The following is an 18,211-nucleotide window of genomic DNA, read 5'->3' on the forward strand; positions in this document are numbered from 1 at the left end:
TACTATATTTCTATAATTAAATTTTGTAAAAACAATTAATTTATAGTATAAATGGTTAGCAATAGTTAACGTTCCTTTTTTTTGCCACTGTAAAAAATAATTGTGAAAATGTGTATCAGCTTTTCACTGTAAAAACAAGCAACAAACGGGGCAAAACTGAATAATGTACACATCAAAAATCTGTATTCTTGTTCAGCATTTGACTGTAGTTTTTGCTGTATTCAAATTCACAAACAAACAAATTTGTTGCTACTTTAAGAAAACATGTATATTAATGATTGAAAATGGTAATGGTTAGTCTTTAAGCTGTAATTTTACATTTTCCCCTGTTTTGTAAATCACTGAAAAAAACCCAGTACATTCACAATGATAAAAACACACTGACTGTAAAAAACAAACAAAATAATATCCACATAAAAACTGTAATTTTATAGAAAAAATTTCCCTGTTTTGTAAATCACAGAAAATACCTAGTACATTCACAGTAAAAAAAAATTAAATAAAAAAAGTAAACACTGACTGTAAAAAAACAAACAAACAAAAAACAATATCCACATAAAAAATGCAATTTTTCTTTTACAGTGTTTGGCCAAAAAAAACCATTCAGTTTTGCTGTATTTAAATCAGCTAAAACAGCTTTATTTTCCAGAAATGTGCCATTACTTTCCCATTTTTTTTTCTGTTTTTTTGGACATGATTCCATAGTGTTTTAAACATGTTTTTTCCACCGTTTTTTTTTTCCAGCATTTTTTTCCAGTGTAGTTATAATCTGAAATGGAACAGGAACATGGAATTTTTCAAGAAATACTAGTTTTTTTTTTTTTTTTTTTTTTACAGTGAAGGCAAATCTATGTAATCAAATAAATCTGCGGTAACCTTAAAAAAAATAAGAAAGAAAGTAAAAGTCAGACTTGAGTGGTCACATGTCTGAGATGTTCCTGCAGGAATATGGAGCAGTGTGCTGTTAATCCTCGTTAGGATTAGCTAAAGCCTTGGACACAGTGGAAAAGGGCTCAGAACACCATGGCAACAGTAAGAATGGGGGAAAACATGAATGGACCACCGGAGCGACGACTCCTGCTCGAGCTGCACTGAAGACGACGCTCGTTTTTGTCGCAGATCAATATTCCGTTTGCGCCTTTCCCTGCTGGACGCACCGATGCGCCGTCAGTGGCCGTCATGAGACCGTGGACGGAGGTTATATTTAGGCTGAGAGAGAAAATAGCGGTGTTGGGGGATTCCTCTGAATGGCTGCTTGTTGGCTTTTGTCAAGGACCTGCTGCTGGAGAGCGAAGCGCAGAGCAGAGCAGAAGAGAGGAGAGGAGGGGGATGGACGCTGCGCACAAACACCAAAATAGGACCGAGCTGCCTGCCACCGTCCTCCGTGAGCTAAATTGAGGTTTCATGTGTTTGGGAGAAGAGAGAGGACACAGCGGAGTGTCAGAGTGGAATAACAAGGGTTATCTGTTTGAATAGGATGAAAGGTAAGCCTGTATTTCTCTGCGTCCTCCTGCTTATTAATCAAAAGGTGAACATGAGGACATTACAGCTGATTATAAAAGCAGCTTTGATTCTTCCCACCTCACCACCCTATATTCTTATTGTACACTAATGTATGCTTACTATTCCCTTCAGATCACCATGTCACATAAACAAACTGACATCTACACCTATGACTTCTGTGATGGAGAGCATCCGGCAGAGCTCCTGGATGCTCTCAGGCATTTCTACATGAGCGGCCTGTTTACAGATGTGACTCTGCAGTGTGGCGAGTCCGGCCAGGTGTTCCACTGCCACAGAGCTCTGCTGGCAGCCCGCAGCTCCTACTTCAAAGTCATGTTCACGGCTGACATGAGGGAGAGGTCCAACAGCATCATCAAGCTGACCGGGGTGGACAGTGGGGTGCTGGGGGCTCTGGTGGACTTTGTCTACACGGCCCAGGTGTGCATCACCGAGAGCAACGTGCAGAGTCTGCTGGAGGCCGCCGATCTGCTGCAGTTCATCTCTGTCAAGCAGGCGTGTGAGGAGTTCCTGGTTCGCCTCCTGGATGTGGACAACTGCCTGGGCATGCACACCTTTGCCCAGCTGCACCTGTGTCCGGGGCTGGAGAGGGAGGCCCGCAGGGTGATGCTGAACAGGTTCACTGAGCTCATCCAGCAGGACGAGTTCTTAGAGCTGGACCAGGAGAAGATGAGGTCGGTGTTGGCCGCTCAGAGTCTCACTGTGCAGAGAGATGAAGTGCTGATAGATGCGTTAGCAACATGGGTAAGCCACGACTTGGACAACCGCATTCGCTGTGTCCCTGACCTGCTGAGCTCCATCCACCTGGACCTGGATGAGGTTTACTTCAAGGCTACATTAGAGGTGCACAGACAGTACTTGATAAACAATGACGGGAAGTTAAAATCGATGATCATTCAGGCGTTGAGGTCCAACGGGAAAGAGATTCCTGCAAGCAGAAAAATGTCCTCCAGCATGTACATCATTGGAGGTTACTACTGGCACCCTCTCTGCGAAGTTCACATTTGGGATCCTATCAGCGACACCTGGGTGCAGGGAAAAGACATGCCAGACCCCGCCAGAGAGAGCTACAGCGTCAGCCTACTGGGAGCAAATATCTACGTGACTGGTGGTTACAGGTCCAACACCGTCGAGGCCCTGGACGCTGTTTCCATCTATAACTGTGACTATGATGAATGGACCGAGGGCTGCCCCATGATCACAGCCAGGTACTACCACTGCTCTGTGGCTCTACACGGCTGCATTTACGCCATCGGAGGGTACAGAGGAGGAGCTCCGGAGAGAGAGACTGAGTTCTATGATCCTTTAAAAAAGAAATGGTTCCCGAGGGCCCAAATGATCCAAGGTATGCTCAGATATTATGACGTCAAAGTGGGGAGATGAATGAATGAAAGTTGAGAACGCAATCTCACCACAGCATCCATTTAGTGGCTTTTTCTGAGCACTTAAGACTTCTTGCACATATTGGCTTAGAAGCTGCGGTTCAGAGCACATTTTTAATCCACTGATGAAGATCATGTGATTTGACTGAAAGGTCCTGAGCAGCTTCTAAATGGAACTTATGGTCAGATTGTTCTACCAGCAGCTCCTTCAAGGTCAAATATGAACCGTGAAACTACATAAATTGATGCTTTTCTGGAAAATATCAGTAAATCAACTTGTGATTGCTGACTTGACGTCTACAAATTAAGAAAATGAATTCATGCAGTTCATTAAAAACCTAAATAATTTGCTTAATTGTTCATTGTTGACTTTGGGTGTAGTTTTGTGACAAAAACAAATGCACCAGCGTTGTCTGTGAGCTTTTAGCTACATCTCTCTCATCAGTAAATGGAGTTTGCACTGTTGTCATGGAGATAGTCCCGTTGTTATGACAGCATCACAAGGAATCTGCATTTTATCACAAACAATTCAATACCAAAAGATAGGATCACCATGACAGGAAAGCCATGAGATGTAGTTCAGAGTTCTGAGCTTCTTACAGTTTATCAGGTACTTATAATGCAGTCTTGAAATCTCCCCAGATAGTTTCACCACCGTTAACATTTTGAATCGTCCCGAGATGCTTCTAATGTTTTAACTGAAGAAGCCGTCTGGATGAGAGCTGTCACATCTTCAAAAACCAAAAAGAAAAGTCCAGCTACCTTTTATTGACGCTCTTAGAAATACCAAGACCTGGATGACTGTGGTTCTATACAGACAAGAAACATAGTAGTAGACCTTGAGTTAAGGATTGTGCTCTTTTTTTGGTTTTGTCGCCTGCCACTTAACTGTTTGTGTTAATTCTTATTGTTTCCAGCAGCATCAGACAGCTGCATTCAGTAAAAAAAAGCTTCACTAACCCTCCTGTTGTCTTCATTTATGGGCACCAAAAAATATTGTTTCCTTGTCTGAAAAAAAGTCCAAAAATTCAGCAACAAAATTCCTCAAATTTCTGAAAGTTTGCAAAACCTCTGGGAAGAAAATTCCAATAATTCCTTAAAAGTTTCCCTTAAAAGTTTTATTTTAAAAAAATCCCTCAAATTTGGCAAGAACATTCTTGTAAATATTTTCAAAAAATGAGGAAAAATCTTCCAAAAAAATCCTAAAAATATCTAAAGTGATTACATGTGTATCAGTAGAACTTCTAATATTTTCTTTTAGAACACTGACAAAAAAATCACCAAAATCCAGCGAAATCCTTTTTTTTTGCCACCAAAAAATGTTCAAAGATTTCCCAAAAATGTTGAAAATGTGAACTTCAGAAGTTTCACTGTGAAAATATACGTTTTCCCCCACATTTTCAAACTTTCAAATGGGTCTATTTTGACCTGCAGGACAACACGAGGGTTAATGTACGCACAGTATCTGCTCAGTAAGAAACAATGGACAACATTAGTGACTACTTGTTGAACAGCTATAGAGGCAGATATTTCCCTCAGGAGTTGGTGGAGAGCCAAAAAAAAATGTTCGAAAAGTAGATTTCAGATGAAGTTGCTTTCTGTTGTCAGATGTGTAACTTACCTGAAATTATTCTGCCTCATCAGCTTTACAAGGTGAAACTATGTCCCACATGGCCAGAAGAACAATGAATGGATGCATCAGACTTTAAGCTGATAAACACCAGGGACGTTTGAAGTGATAATAATTCTCTCCATTTCTTTTCAAGGTGTAGGAAATGCCACTGCGTGTGTTGTGGGAGATAAAATCTACGTGACTGGAGGTCACTACGGTTACAGAGGAAGCTGCACCTATGAAAAAATCCAGGTTTACAAAGCAGATGTCAACGAGTGGAGCATCATTACAATAAGCCCCCATCCAGGTAAATGGAAGACAGAATATTCAGTTCAATTCAGTTTTATTCATATAGCACCAGTTACAGTTCAAATTGTCTCAAGACGTTTTACAAAACACATATGGCCTTAACCGCCAGAGAAAGCCCCAAGGCGACAGTGGCAAGAAAAAACTCCCTTTTAATGGGAAGAAACCTTGAGCTGAAACCGACTCATATGGGGGGCCCTATCTGTTGCTGACTGGTGGGTTGAAAGGGGCAGAAGAGGTAGAAGGAGTGGGAGAAGAGGAGGGTGGGGAAGAAGGAACATATAACACACAACTGAATACATGCATGATCAGAGTAACATAGATGATACATACGAAGTAGAAGCCAACATTAAAACTGACTGAAACTGTCATGAGTTTACTGTTTTGGTATAAGGCTCTGGTCTTAAATATACTGTACATGTAGCTGGTACTGGTAGTAAGATGCAAACAGAGTGTAGATGAGCATATCAAACATAGTGAGGGCGATGCAGAGTAGATCGGTGGAAATGGGCAGCTGGAAGCAGTGGACTGGAGGAAAGTCAGCAGCAGCATCCCACAGCGGACATGATGGAGACGCTATGAGCATCATGTGTGATAAATACTGTTTCCTAAGTTGAAATCTTCTGTTTTCAGAGTACGGGCTGTGTTCTGTGTCTCTCAACAACAAGCTGTACTTGGTGGGCGGACAGACGACAATCGCCGACTGCTACGACACGGAGAGAGACAAATGGAGGGCCATATCAGTGATGAAGGAGAGGAGGATGGAGTGTGGAGCCGTGGTGATAAACGGGTGTATTTATGTGACGGGAGGTTACTCCTACACGAAAGGAACTTACCTGCAAAGCATCGAGAAGTACGACCCTGAGCTGGACTCTTGGGAGATTGTGGGGACTCTTCCCAGCCCGACCAGATCTCATGGATGTATCTGTGTTCATGGTGTCCAGTGACAAATCTTTTTGTTTATCGGGCCAAATTGATCAAATGGTGACTGGTATTCACTAAAGTGTGCAAATGTTGGTGCACTATTGAGCAATAAGTAAAGCTGCTCTGGACGTATGCCTTTAGGGAGCTTTTTGCCAAACTGTAAATGCACTGACGAGCAAACATTACAACTCAGGGGCTTCGAGATGAGCATTTTAGTGGACCTTTTAATTTTTTAACAGCCACAAGGTCGCAGGCGACCACTTTAGGTTTGATTTAGCCACATGCTAAACAGGCACATTAAAGAAAGTAGAAGATGTTACCTTTCAGATTAAGTGTCACACACTAGATTTCTTCTGTTCTAAGCTTGTCCATTTTGCTATGCCAAAAATTCCATAGAAGAGGTTGATGTTAAGAGGTTAAAGATGAATGTATTTGAGTGTTATTCACATCCACATGATAAATGTATGCACAAATGTATATTTATTAGTAGAGATGTACCACTAGGGTGTAAATAAATAAATACATCACTTCACTAATTATGTGATTTCTGTTGAAATTGTCATGCATATTTATGCTTCGAGAGTGCTGTGGGATTTGGAGTTTCTAGTTATTGGTCATAGAAGCAAAACAGAACCAACCAAACAGAACCAAGAAACATCAAAAGACACCTGTTAAGATTTTGCATAAATAAATGGTAGACATACATGACTTGCACAAGCTTAAACGTAAAAATATAAAAACAAGCAAGTCTATAAAGTCGACCACTGAATTTCAGTAGAGTGCAAAATTGACAAAAAAACTAAAATGCAATGTGTTTGTTTCTTCAAAGCAATAATAATAATAATAAAAAGGAACAAAGATGACAAATCATAGTAAAAATAATGAAAGAAGGATGTCATTGTTAACATTTTATTGGATGTTTTCTCAGCTTAATGAACTGACAAAACAGATTTTGACTTTTGCCTTTGTCAGAAAATGCAGTAGCCTCTCTCTGAGGAGGGAACTTTAGTTAACTGGAAAACGAGGATTTATTATATCATTCATTCATTCATTCATTCCTTCATTCATATACAATAATTAGAATGACTCTCTCTCACACACACACATACAGACAGATGCACAAATGAATAGAAAAATGCTATAAAAATAATGCATTAAATACAATATATTGCAAATAATAATAGTGCAATAAAAGACCACTAAACTAAATAAAATATGAAAACATTTCTATAAAAACGGAGTAAACTCTAATAAAATATCAAATAATAGAAGTGTGTCCCAGTTGCGTAGTAAAATAATATTAGATTCTAATTAAATCATTAATGCCACGTGTTTTAACATGAAGAAAGCCAGACTACTGTCCTACAGGGAGACAGCGCCACCTTGAGGCTGTGATCTCCATTACATGTTGCCATGCGACTCAAACTACTGCGGAATTTCAGATTCGCAAACGAGCCTTTTTGGTTCTCGGTGTTTTCCGTAGCACGCAGTTCCACAACGTGCAGAGAAGTGATTCTGCTTTGAAAGGCTAAAACTGCTGCTAACGGTGAATCTACATACCGTAAGTACAACCTTTCATGGTGGTGAAACTGTTTTTTGATGTTTTTTTTTTTTTTAATATTACGAGGTGAATTTATAATGTTACAAAAGAACAGAGTAGAAATCCTCATGTAGCAGGTTTGAACAGCGTGCTGCTGCTAGTCTTCTGTTAGTCTAAAAAACGAGTTTAACTTTACCCAGCTAGTTAATTCACGACTAACTGGTCCCCACATTGAATAAAACCTTCACTGCTAGCTTGGCTGTAATCCTGCAGCTCTGTTATTTGGCGTTTAATGGAAAGGCACCAAAGAGCAGAGAAGCGTGGCCGCTGTACAGCTGCATATCATGCTGCATATCAGCTATGCTAGCAAGTTAGCTATCATGTTAACAGCAGGATAACATCAGGATAAATAAATGAAAACTTTCAGTCTAAACCTGTGATTTGTTAACAGTGATATTCCTTATTGGGTCAAGGTGTTCAGGGTGTATGTCCAGTTGTTTAGTTTGGTTGTTGGGTGGGTTTTCTTGCTATTAAACATAATTATAGAATAATACACACAGTTAGCTCCAGAGCTGGTTGCTAATGTGGATCACATCTCTAAAAGCTGATGTAAGATCCTGTAAATCTCAGTACATCTGAAAGTAATGGAGGCCATCTGACTCTGCAGATAATTTGGAAATGCAGTATTATAAAAATAGGCACACAGCTGCGTTGCCCCACATACCTTTGATTGTTATGCCTTGTCTTTTTTTTATGCATTTTATCTGGTTTGTTTTATACTTTGCAATTTTGCTCTTTTTATAAATTTTTAAACCTAGTTTTAATTCAGTCTCTACTTTTTCTGTCTTGTTGTTTAATCAGTCATTCGTGGAGAACTTTAAACTGCCCTATTGAATGAGAGTTCGATTGATTAATTGATTGGTGGAGGTGACTTAAATCTAAGTTTGTGTGCTCTGAATGTGCCAAAACATTTAACTGATTAGAAAAAGCCTCAATAAAAGCTTTTTTTTATATTACATCAGCATTATTTAGGTTGCACCAGATAAGCCAGAAAAACCAAAATGGCTAGATTTTGTAATTTTGAACTAGTCATGTGTGTTCATAATCAATTCATCAGTTTGAACTGTTCAAAAAAAGAATGAATTTCTTCGTATTTGAGGTTCTTCTTGATCAATCGGTCACAATAAACTTCAGTTTTATCCACAGCCTAAAAATAGACACTTGAGGGCATCATCTTGAGCTTTGGGAAACACGGCACTTGTCACCATTTTCGAACATTTTATTTATTGAGCAACTAATTGATTAATTGACAGTGAATAATAATTGTTAGTTGCAGCCCTGTTTTAAACCCCAGGATTGGGGGTGTGCTCCAGAACTGTGGACAACTCTGCACATATGAAAGATAAACACTTGTTAGTATAGTGCAATATTTAATGTTTACAATATATATAAATGTATTACAAAGGATTTGTTTAGATCATGGTAAAAATGCCCCCTTTTACAGACTAAGGTTGCTTCCCTCTGCTGATAAAAGTATGTAATTTGATATAAAAACAGAAAAACTACAAGTCCACATCTAAACATTTTTGTTTTACATCATTAGTTGATAAACAATTTTTTGTTGAATTGTATATATTTTAAATATTTAAGTTGTTTAATTGACTTAATTATTGCTCACATATTTACATGCATCATTTTAACAAGAGAGGACTGAGTTTTCATTCAGAGGCATGTCTTGTTTTTGTTTCTCTCCACAGAACAATCATGGCAGAAAATCAAGAGATGTCTCCAGTTGAGATGAAAGTGGCTCGACAAGTAGAGGTAAGCCTGATTGATGGTATACGTTTGTCATTTGCAGAGGTCAGCTAAACTCCATTCTAAAATGGTCTTTTATTCCCACTTAGTACTACTTTGGCGATCACAATCTTCCGAGAGACAAGTTCCTCAAAGAGCAGCTGCAGCTCGATGACGGCTGGGTGACTTTGGAGACGATGCTTAAATTCAACAGGTTTGTGTCATTTCTCCGTCTAAATGCTAGAAAACAGTCTTTCGCCAGTCTTTTTGATACACTGACACCTGATAGACATCTAGGCGTATTCAGATTTTTGCATAAGCTCAGCATAGTTTTGGAAATCACCAGCGACCCAGACGTAAATTTTGGGGCGTTGTAATAGAATCTGTAATAAATGAATTGAACAAAATTCCCTATTCATTTGACGGTTTCTTTCACAGTCACCCTAAATAACTTCAAACCAACTAATGAGGTTGTAATCGACCATACATTGTGATGAAAAGATCTTTCTTTCTCTGCTGTGCTGTTCTAACATTGAATTGTTGGCTTAGTTTGCCTGCTAAATGCTGAGCCCGCACCAACAATTCATCAGCAGTAAAATAATAAATAAAAGTTAACTGATGATGTGAAATGATCTGACAATCTCTGCTTCAGTGCCCATCTAGACCAGTGTTTTGCCATCCTCTAGGAGTTGTAGCTGTCTTTTGGTTGTTGACCCATACATGTGCAAAAGGATCTAAAAGTAAAGCAGGCGGGGCGGGCTGTATGTGTGGCTAATTTTAGCATTAATGTGTAATCAGACTGCTGTTATGGCATTGTTTGTGTGGCTCTATCCTGTTCTCACCACACCTGTAGAATCTAAAGGTAGTGTGAGATCACTGAGGGCTAATAGTGAGCTACTGTAGCATCAGTGTCGTATTTATTATTATTATTATTATTAATAATATTATTATTATTGTTGTGTAAAAATGGCATTGTGTGCAGAACATACCTTTCTCCACCAAATTGATATGGAAGCTTCAATAACAAGATCAAAAATTCAAAAAGCAAAACCCCACCAAGGCTTTGTGGGGGAGGTGGGGAGTTTTTAAAATTAGCTGCTGGTTGGAGAGAAGAAGAAAAGGCTGCTTTGCATGACTGAGCAAGAATAGAAAGACAGTGATGACTAATCATTCTGTGGATTCATTGTGCGATTCAGGAGTGGCAGGACAAGATGAGTGTGTGACCTGAAATACTCCAGGTGACGTCCAACCATAGCAAGCGAAAACAGGCAGGCATCATTTAAAAACAATTGTGCTGACTTTAAGAGGAATCGATGTAATGCTATTAGACCGAGTGAATCGGCACATTTGCTTTCTAATCCAGCCAAATTACTTAAGGGAGCATTTCAGCGGTAATCCAGTTGCTTGTGGACTTCATTAGCTGTTTCTTTCGCTAAAAACGGATCCCTGCAGATACTGAAAATATCCTGGCTATGAGTGATTGTGCTGATGCATCTCTGGTGGCTATGACAGTTCGATGTCTCCTGCAAAATAAAAATGTGTGCTCATGTAGGTTATCAGTGTTAACACACGGTCTTACAGCAGGGATGGTTTGGAGTATTTGTTGAAACATCTGCATTCTTTCCTTTAGATTGAAGTCTCTGACTTCGGACAGCGGCGTCGTTGTCGCAGCGCTCCAGAAATCAAAAACTGGCCTCTTGGAGATCAGTGAAGACAAGACTAAAATCAGGAGGTCTCCAAACAAACCGCTACCAGAACAGAACGACGAATACAAAGACGCACTCAAACACAAATCAGTGTACATTGTAAGTGTTTAAATTGTATGCACACTTAATCAGATGTTTAAACACAGTATTTATCTTTGTGGCTACATTATGTTAATCAGTTAACTAATTAGTTGACAGGCCAAACAAACACTAATGCAGTTTAACTCCACATTCTGCTACTTTTATGAACATAATTGACCTGCATGATGAAGATGCACACTGGGGTCCTACTTACATATACAGAAAAAGAATAGAAACTCCTGACAGTATAATACACCACAGTTCAACTGTTGCATCCAAAATAGCCATACATGAATCAGTGCCTTCAATAAAAACTGGATACTGAAACCTTACGTACAAAATGTTGCATTGGTCTGCATTAGTGAATATTTACATTACATAAAACTACAGATAAAGGTGTGTTTTCTTCTTTTCTCCTAGTGAGCATAAATGCTTTATGTCATGTATTTGTAATGCATTTTCATTGTGTATATCCACATTTTATTCTGTACTTTTGATGTTTGTTTTTCTAATGCTGTCTCTTTAATACCTTTCTATTCTAGAAAGGTTTTCCTCTGGAAACTACCCTGGATGAGATTCAGGAGTGGCTGAATGGAAAAGGCAACATAGAAAACATTCAGATGAGGAGAAATCTGCAAAGGCAGTTCAAGGTCACTGCAGCGCATCATGTCACACTTCAAAATGCATTTTTTTCTCCTTAGAATTTTGGGAATTTCTTTTAATCATTGCTTGTGCTTCTGTCTTTACAGGGATCTGTGTTCATCTGTTTCGAGACAGAAGAGTCATCTAAGCAGTTCCTCGAGCGTTCAGACATCAAATCATTCAAAGACAATGAGATGCTTGTGTTATCAAGGTAGGCTGTAATGCTTAGTGGTGTGTTTTTGGCACAAGATTTTGACATACTGATAGATCTACACCCATAGAAGATGTGGAGAGAAAATTAAATTGAAACGTGCACGTGCTTTGGTGCTGTTTATTCTCTCAGACGAGTGATAGACAAAGATGTTTCAAATTCTGGTAATTTAAGTACATTGTTGTGATCATGAATTCAACTACCGATGTGCCACAGGTGGTTTGTAAGAGGAAGAAAACAGCTCTACTGTGCTAAACTTGCTTACCTGTGCCATATGACCGATTCACTGTTTTACTTTTGGAAATGTTCTTTGAAAAGAATCGCATGAACTCCATTAAAAATAACTTCCAAAAAATGCAGAATTTTGCTTTTCAGTTAGAAATTCAACCAGGACTTTGCAAATCTTTGTATGTGACTGCATATATTAATCGAGTAACGGCTGATTTTCTTTCAGGGGAGACTACCACGCCAAGAAAGCAGAAGAGAGAAAACAGTTCAAAGCAGAGACAAAAGCAAAAGCTCGACAGTGAGTACACAAGCTGGAGCTTTCTCTGCATAGTCTGTATAAAACAAGTGGACATAGGGTCCGAGTCTGAAAAGTCAAGTCAATGTGGAAGTGCTTAAAACCTGCATTCTCTCTGACAGCCAGCAGGGGGCGACTCTCCTGATTGGCAGAAGAAATCTGATAACATAGAGAGAAAATTACCTTAATTCTCGCTTGATTTGTTAGCAAAGTAAACATTTTCCTAAAGAGTTTATGGTTTCAGCCACTAGTTTCAAACCTCCCTCAGTACACATGATGATTATTTTGTACATTTTGGACCCATTAAGGGTAAAATCTTGATGTTGTGAAGTCGCTGCTACATGGGCTTGCGTAGTGTCCTCAGTGAGATCCACACCTCACCCGACACTTTAGCTCCAAAATATCAAACGTGAAGCTTTAAAACGGTCCTTTACATCACAGTTGTTACATCCACTTCTTTTATATATGATCTATGGTGTTATATCATAAAAATGTTTGGAAAATGAATGACCTCCAATCTCTCCAAAATGTTATTTAGGGACAAGGAACAACAGCAGAAACATGCAGAAGAGAAAGAAATGGTAAGATCCACGAAGAGCTCATAAACTCGAGGTCTTAATGTACCCGATTGATGACAAATTGATCTTTTCTGCTGCAGGGTCTGCTTTTGGATGAACAAACAGGTTGCTTATTGAAGTTTTCTGGAGAGCTTGAAGATGTTTCACGAGAGGACTTTCACGAGTTGTTCTCCGGACATGGAAAGATAAAGTGGGTGGACTTCACAAGAGGAGCCAAAGAGGTAAAGGTTATCTGTCTGCTAATTAAATGTCAAATGCAGAGAACAAGAAACGACCCTTGGGTTAAACTAATGTGTTTCTACTCCTGAGCAGGGCACCCTTCTGTTTGATGGGAATGCAAAGGAAGCGTTCGAGAAAGCCAAGGAGGCGTACGGAGGGGAACTGAAAATCAAGGAGAACAGCGTTACGTGGAAATTGCTTGAAGGAGATGAGGAGAAAGAAGAAATGAAGAAGATAATTGAAGCTCAGCAGGAATCATTCAACAGGTCCAAAGGCAGAGGTGAGATCTATTTTCAAACTGCAGCGCCTCATTTGCATGTTTTACAATATTTATGAATGAATGGGAAAGTAAACTGATAAACGGAAAGGATCCCTTGGTCAAAAAATGAAAACGCACCTCTACAAATCTGTATTTTACGTAGACACGTTTATGATTTAATTGTCTTTCTAAAGGTGGAAGAGGAAGATCAGGTGGCAGAGGAAGAGGAGGCCGAAGGGGAAGAGGTGGCAGAGATCACGGCAGAACTCAGTACCAGGGAAAGAAGACGAAATTTGATAGCGATGACGAGGACGACGGTAAGTTCAACACAAACGAGATTAAAATTACCCAACTATCCCCATCTGCACTGTCATTAATCATTTATTGTCTTTGTTTTTTCCCCTTCCAGCACCTGCAGCAAAAGTTGCCAAAACTGAAAACGGCTCTTAGTTACGAGGTCACACCCAGAATTTTTCTTTGATAAAAACATTTATTACCAACAGTGAAAAGAAAAGAGGCAACTTAAATCCATTCCAGTGAAAGCTTCAGGTTTTGGAGAATCGCAAGAAGTCCACCTGGATGTCAACCTAGAGAAATAAGTGCAAAGCTCAGTCAGTTTGCAGACTTGATAAAGTCCTTATATGTTGTGCCTCTCATTATTTGTGTACCTTCATTTCTCTTCTTAAGATGTTTTGATTTTAACATAACCAACATAAAGTTGCTTTTTTGCCAGTTATTTAATTTCACCTGAATATTTTTAGTTGATTTTGTATGCGCTGTGTGACATCTAGAATCTGTGTGCCACTGTTTTTCTTTGTAGATTTCCTACATGGAGTGATGAGAATATCTGCTTTGCTCTTTTTTTTTTTAAAGTTTGCATATGTTAATAGCAAATAAATGGTTTGTAAAAATGAATTCAGATCAGTTTGAGTGTGTCTTGACAGTTACAGCTGATGGAGAAGGTGTTCAGAAGCAGCATATGAGCTCACCGATTTCTTTTTGTGGAACTTGTAAGATGCTGGCAGGTCATATCGTAGTTCTGTAAAGGAATTATATAGTGAGGATATCAACATTTGAAATGTAAAGATTTACAGTATTTCTCTTACCCGCTATGACTTCCATCTTTACTCCCCAGTCTTTAGCCTTCTTTTGTATGTGCTGTAATCGGATGAGAAATGACACATGAAGCGTTACAACTGGTGTGGCAGAGACTTGAGTGAAGAAAAGTCATAAGAAGGATTTGAGGTTGACTGGAATTAAAAAGAAAAAAAAGATGAACAAATCACAAGTCTTGACCGTTTTTTGTGAGAGGACGTGGCGATAATGGTGAAATCAGTTTCTAAAACAACAGCTCTGAATAGAAAATGTTTGAATATGAAGTCATTGTTATTCAGAGACTTGTAGCTGTCGGTTTCCTCACAAAGACTTGTGATCTAACTGCTGTTCACGCGACTGATAGACATTAAACTTACTTCTCGTGTTGATGTTTTATGAAGCGAGTACACAGCCGTCTGTGCCATCGTTAAAGCAGCTCGGAGGAACTTCATGTCCATACCTTGAACCAAGAATAAAACGTCAGACTACATGCAACACAAAACAAGGCCACATTTAGACCGAAAGGGATATTCCACAGCCAGATAAATCGAGTAATGTCGTCTATTCATCTGGAGGGAACATTTATTATACAATATAAAGGAGTTTTCTGACTCGTAAATGCTACCATTGTCAAAATCATAACTACAACTGGCAGTTTTTCCAAAGTATCCAATATATCTGATTATGAAAAACCTGAAAAGTGAACCAAATATAAACATCAGCTAGAAACTCCCATTTAAAAATCAAATGCACAAATGTGTGTCCTGAAAGAATAGTTACATTGTGCCTTTTTTCTTTGCATTAATTAGAACATTATCTACTATGCTTCCAGTGCAAGTGATAGAGGTCATAATCCATATTTGTCATTTTGTGCAAACATATATTCAAAGATTTATCTGAGGCTTCTGAGTTAAATTCAGTGGAGTTCTAAAATGATAGATCTAAGCTTTCAGGTAATTAAATTGATCCTAATAGACACTGATCTGTGTATTAACCGTCACATGGCAGCTCTCAAATCTAACAGGAAAAGACTAAATATGGCTGCAAGCTCTGGAAAAAGATGGTATGGGGACCTTGAGCTGACTTGAAAACTTCAAATCTCTACGATGCATTTCTTAAGATCTGAACACGTTTTAAAATCTGACAAAAAAGTAGATGCCATTAATGTTATTTAGGACTGGGTTGAATGGAAATGGAGAAGGACACAATGAGGACAATACTGGATTGCAATACAAAATTTCTAAAATGCTTTTGAATCTTGACCCACAATGTGGACTGAATCAGGATATCTGAGTCTCTGCTATATAAATTTTAATCTCTACAACTTTATGAAAATGCATAGACGTATATATTTGGAAAACATGCATTTGTCACCCCCAATAGAAGCATGAAAAAGCAGAGTAATGAAATAATAATGACTGAAAAAATAAACCTTTATGTGTTAACTCAGCAGGGAAAACATTGAATAACAAAAGCTGGTCCACAAGAGAAAAAAATATTTGAACACAGTACAGAATGCCTGAGAGCCCGACTGCGTTGTATTCTGTTATGTGTTTACATAAATAAAGATATTTTCACCTATAATTGATGCAAAAAATGAACAAATTGGCACAGAAAAAATTCAAACACTAAATCAGTGGAGTAGCTCTTTAAACCGTGCACTCACCTTGGTTGTGTTTTGTCCCAAATGGAGGATTCATAATCACTGTGTCAAACTTCTTGGCGTAAGCTTCGGCCTGCAGACAGCACAGGTCACACTGGACCAGGTCTATGTTCGAAATCTCAAACTCCTCTGCGTTTCTTCTGAATATATCCAGCGCGTCTTCATCAATGTCGAAGCCGACACACAAACTGCAGAAGAAATAAGATAAGATAGAACTTTGTTAATCCCGAAGAAAATTTTTGTGTCAGTTGTTGCTCAGAAAAAACAAACATACATACTGTAAGAAATACAGTGCCTAAGAAGTAAAAAAAAAAAGCAGTAAGATACGAGTATGGTACATTACTGAAAGTGACAGGTGAGCTAAAAGATGGCTAGAATAGAAGGGTAAAAAGAAATGCTCGCAATTATATGGGGGTAATAAAAGATATCACACATGACAATGGAAAAAAAATGATGAAACATTATACTGCACCTGAAAAATTAAATGAAAAATAAATATTACACATACTGACAATGCTGTGCATGAAAGTAAAAATACACAAATGGAAATATTACACCCGAGAAATGAAAATACTGCATGTGAAATTAAATGCTACACGTGATGCGGAAACTAACACAAACCACTGAGAAGTAATCTTACAATTATATTGATAATAATGTTTATATATAAGTGAATAATGTATTAGCTGTAGATTTCTGTGGAAAAGGGATCAGTTTTACTGTTTGACAGTCACTGCTAGGAAAGATTTGCAGCTGACAGAGAGATGACAGCAGCTTTCCAACATGTTAACAGTTTAATGTTCTCACCCTGCCTCCAGCATGGCAGCACCGATGCTCAGGACTCCACAACCACATCCCAGATCCGCCACTAGTTTCCCCTCAATGTCATCAAACGTGCTGTGGATCGTGTAAAGCATACACGCTAAGAAGATAAAACAAACATACAGTTAATAAGAACTGTGAGCTATCAGTAAAAGTTCACCCATCGTCTCACCTGCTATATGAGGGCTGGTTGGATATTGCTCCAGGAGGATTTTAGGCTCTTCAAATGTGTCCACTTGCTGTAAGCAGCTTTCTAATTCTTTTAATTTCATATCTGCGACGTCCCAGACCAGTACGCACACTCCTGATACGTTATTTCGATGCGATTTAGTTTAAATCATAGGCAGACAATCATATTTTCAGCCATCATTTTGAGCATGGCTGTAAACGACTTCTGGACGACTTCCGCAAAACTGTGTGCAACAACCAAAACATTCCGACCCGATGCAAATGAAGTGTGTTCCTCTTGCATTTAATTCATGTATTTTTGTTATTAATTTAACAACAACAACTATAATGATAATCTAATTATATATTCTTTGTTACAAAATGGGCAGCGTATAGTTTCTGTCTATACAAATATTTAATATATATTATTTATTCACACTTTCAAAGCTACTTTCTGCACAAGTACATATATTTATAAAGGTTTGTGCGACCCAAATAGTGCTTTCTAAATATGGTTTTGAAGGTTAATTCAATGGAAAAATGGTACTTTCAAACAAACAAGTTTTGGTTTTAAAGGTTTATTCTATAACTTGCCTCACAAATAAGCAGGAAGGAAATATTTTATGGATATATTCATGTCAAGTCTGAACTCATCCAATTTAGGCAACTACACCAAAGAAAATAGGCTAATATCAAAAGTAAAACAAATAATATTCAGCTTTCTCATGAACATATCCATCAAACAATTTCTTTATCCAGGATATACCTTTTAATCAGCACATTGTTGAGGTGGGCTTTAAACTATATTGCAGTTCTTCTCCAAGTATTACATGTACCTGTGGAGCTTCTCGGTTGCTTTCTTTGCTAGAAAAGTGAGACTCCACAGTGTTTGATGATGTTTTGTGTCATGTTTTAATATCACATTTCCTGGAACTCAGTTTTATTCTTATAATAAACAAACAAACACATAACATAAATAGATAAATAAATGTAAAAATGGATATGAAATAAAAGACTTCTATAATAAATACATGTGGCAGTATGGAAAATAAAGCTATTTAATTATTTTTTATTTATTTATTTCGGAAAGAGGTATTTCACAGGAATATTTCTGTATATATCTTTATTTATTTATTTAATATCGAGTAAAATCCCATAGTGAGTC

The 18,211-nt window shown here is 38.3% G+C and overlaps 3 protein-coding genes across 6 annotated transcripts; 2 read left to right on the top strand and 1 right to left on the bottom strand.

The window, feature by feature from the left end:
* The first annotated feature begins 891 nt into the window (after positions 1 to 891).
* On the top strand, positions 892 to 6,281 carry klhl23 (kelch-like family member 23). The gene is made up of 4 exons (XM_022216698.2): positions 892 to 1,484; positions 1,636 to 2,866; positions 4,670 to 4,822; positions 5,455 to 6,281. Exons 2-4 carry the CDS (start codon positions 1,642 to 1,644, stop codon positions 5,766 to 5,768), a joined length of 1,692 nt encoding a protein of 563 aa, XP_022072390.2. The 5' UTR covers positions 892 to 1,484; positions 1,636 to 1,641; the 3' UTR covers positions 5,769 to 6,281.
* Positions 6,282 to 7,190: 909 nt separating this feature from the next.
* On the top strand, positions 7,191 to 14,213 carry ssb (small RNA binding exonuclease protection factor La). The gene is made up of 12 exons (XM_022216687.2): positions 7,191 to 7,306; positions 9,043 to 9,106; positions 9,190 to 9,293; positions 10,710 to 10,884; positions 11,409 to 11,516; positions 11,616 to 11,719; positions 12,174 to 12,245; positions 12,781 to 12,823; positions 12,901 to 13,041; positions 13,133 to 13,319; positions 13,493 to 13,615; positions 13,708 to 14,213. Exons 2-12 carry the CDS (start codon positions 9,050 to 9,052, stop codon positions 13,746 to 13,748), a joined length of 1,155 nt encoding a protein of 384 aa, XP_022072379.1. The 5' UTR covers positions 7,191 to 7,306; positions 9,043 to 9,049; the 3' UTR covers positions 13,749 to 14,213.
* On the bottom strand, positions 13,769 to 17,310 carry mettl5 (methyltransferase 5, N6-adenosine). 4 transcript variants are annotated; one of them, XM_022216689.2, is made up of 7 exons: positions 17,051 to 17,309; positions 16,864 to 16,978; positions 16,060 to 16,244; positions 14,771 to 14,853; positions 14,405 to 14,456; positions 14,288 to 14,337; positions 13,769 to 13,885 (listed from the first exon to the last, which is right to left on the bottom strand). In XM_022216689.2, the coding sequence occupies exons 1-7, from the start codon at positions 17,148 to 17,150 to the stop codon at positions 13,844 to 13,846; spliced, it is 627 nt and encodes a 208-aa protein (XP_022072381.2). In that variant the 5' UTR covers positions 17,151 to 17,309; the 3' UTR covers positions 13,769 to 13,843. The 4 variants fall into 4 exon arrangements, 3 of the variants coding, with proteins under 3 accessions (XP_022072381.2, XP_022072380.2, XP_051814547.1); XR_007946295.1 differs by having other exon boundaries at positions 13,769 to 14,337; positions 14,405 to 14,548; positions 17,051 to 17,310; XM_022216688.2 differs by having other exon boundaries at positions 13,769 to 14,337.
* Between the last annotated feature and the right edge of the window lie 901 nt (positions 17,311 to 18,211).

The sequence above is a fragment of the Acanthochromis polyacanthus genome, chromosome 14 (genome assembly GCF_021347895.1).
Source record: "Acanthochromis polyacanthus isolate Apoly-LR-REF ecotype Palm Island chromosome 14, KAUST_Apoly_ChrSc, whole genome shotgun sequence".
NCBI classification, from domain to species: Eukaryota; Metazoa; Chordata; class Actinopteri; family Pomacentridae; genus Acanthochromis; species Acanthochromis polyacanthus.

Coding starts and splice junctions, on each gene's coding strand:
- klhl23 (XM_022216698.2), top strand. CDS start 1,642: ATGTCACATAAACAAACTGACATCTACACCTATGACTTCTGTGATGGA. Junction 2,867..4,669: donor GAGGGCCCAAATGATCCAAG/GTATGCTCAGAT, acceptor TTTCTTTTCAAG/GTGTAGGAAATGCCACTGCG. Junction 4,823..5,454: donor TACAATAAGCCCCCATCCAG/GTAAATGGAAGA, acceptor TTCTGTTTTCAG/AGTACGGGCTGTGTTCTGTG.
- ssb (XM_022216687.2), top strand. CDS start 9,050: ATGGCAGAAAATCAAGAGATGTCTCCAGTTGAGATGAAAGTGGCTCGA. Junction 12,246..12,780: donor ACAAAAGCAAAAGCTCGACA/GTGAGTACACAA, acceptor AATGTTATTTAG/GGACAAGGAACAACAGCAGA. Junction 13,320..13,492: donor CAACAGGTCCAAAGGCAGAG/GTGAGATCTATT, acceptor GTCTTTCTAAAG/GTGGAAGAGGAAGATCAGGT.
- mettl5 (XM_022216688.2), bottom strand. CDS start 17,150: ATGAAATTAAAAGAATTAGAAAGCTGCTTACAGCAAGTGGACACATTT. Junction 16,979..17,050: donor AACCAGCCCTCATATAGCAG/GTGAGACGATGG, acceptor TTATCTTCTTAG/CGTGTATGCTTTACACGATC. Junction 16,245..16,863: donor GCTGCCATGCTGGAGGCAGG/GTGAGAACATTA, acceptor TTTCTTCTGCAG/TTTGTGTGTCGGCTTCGACA.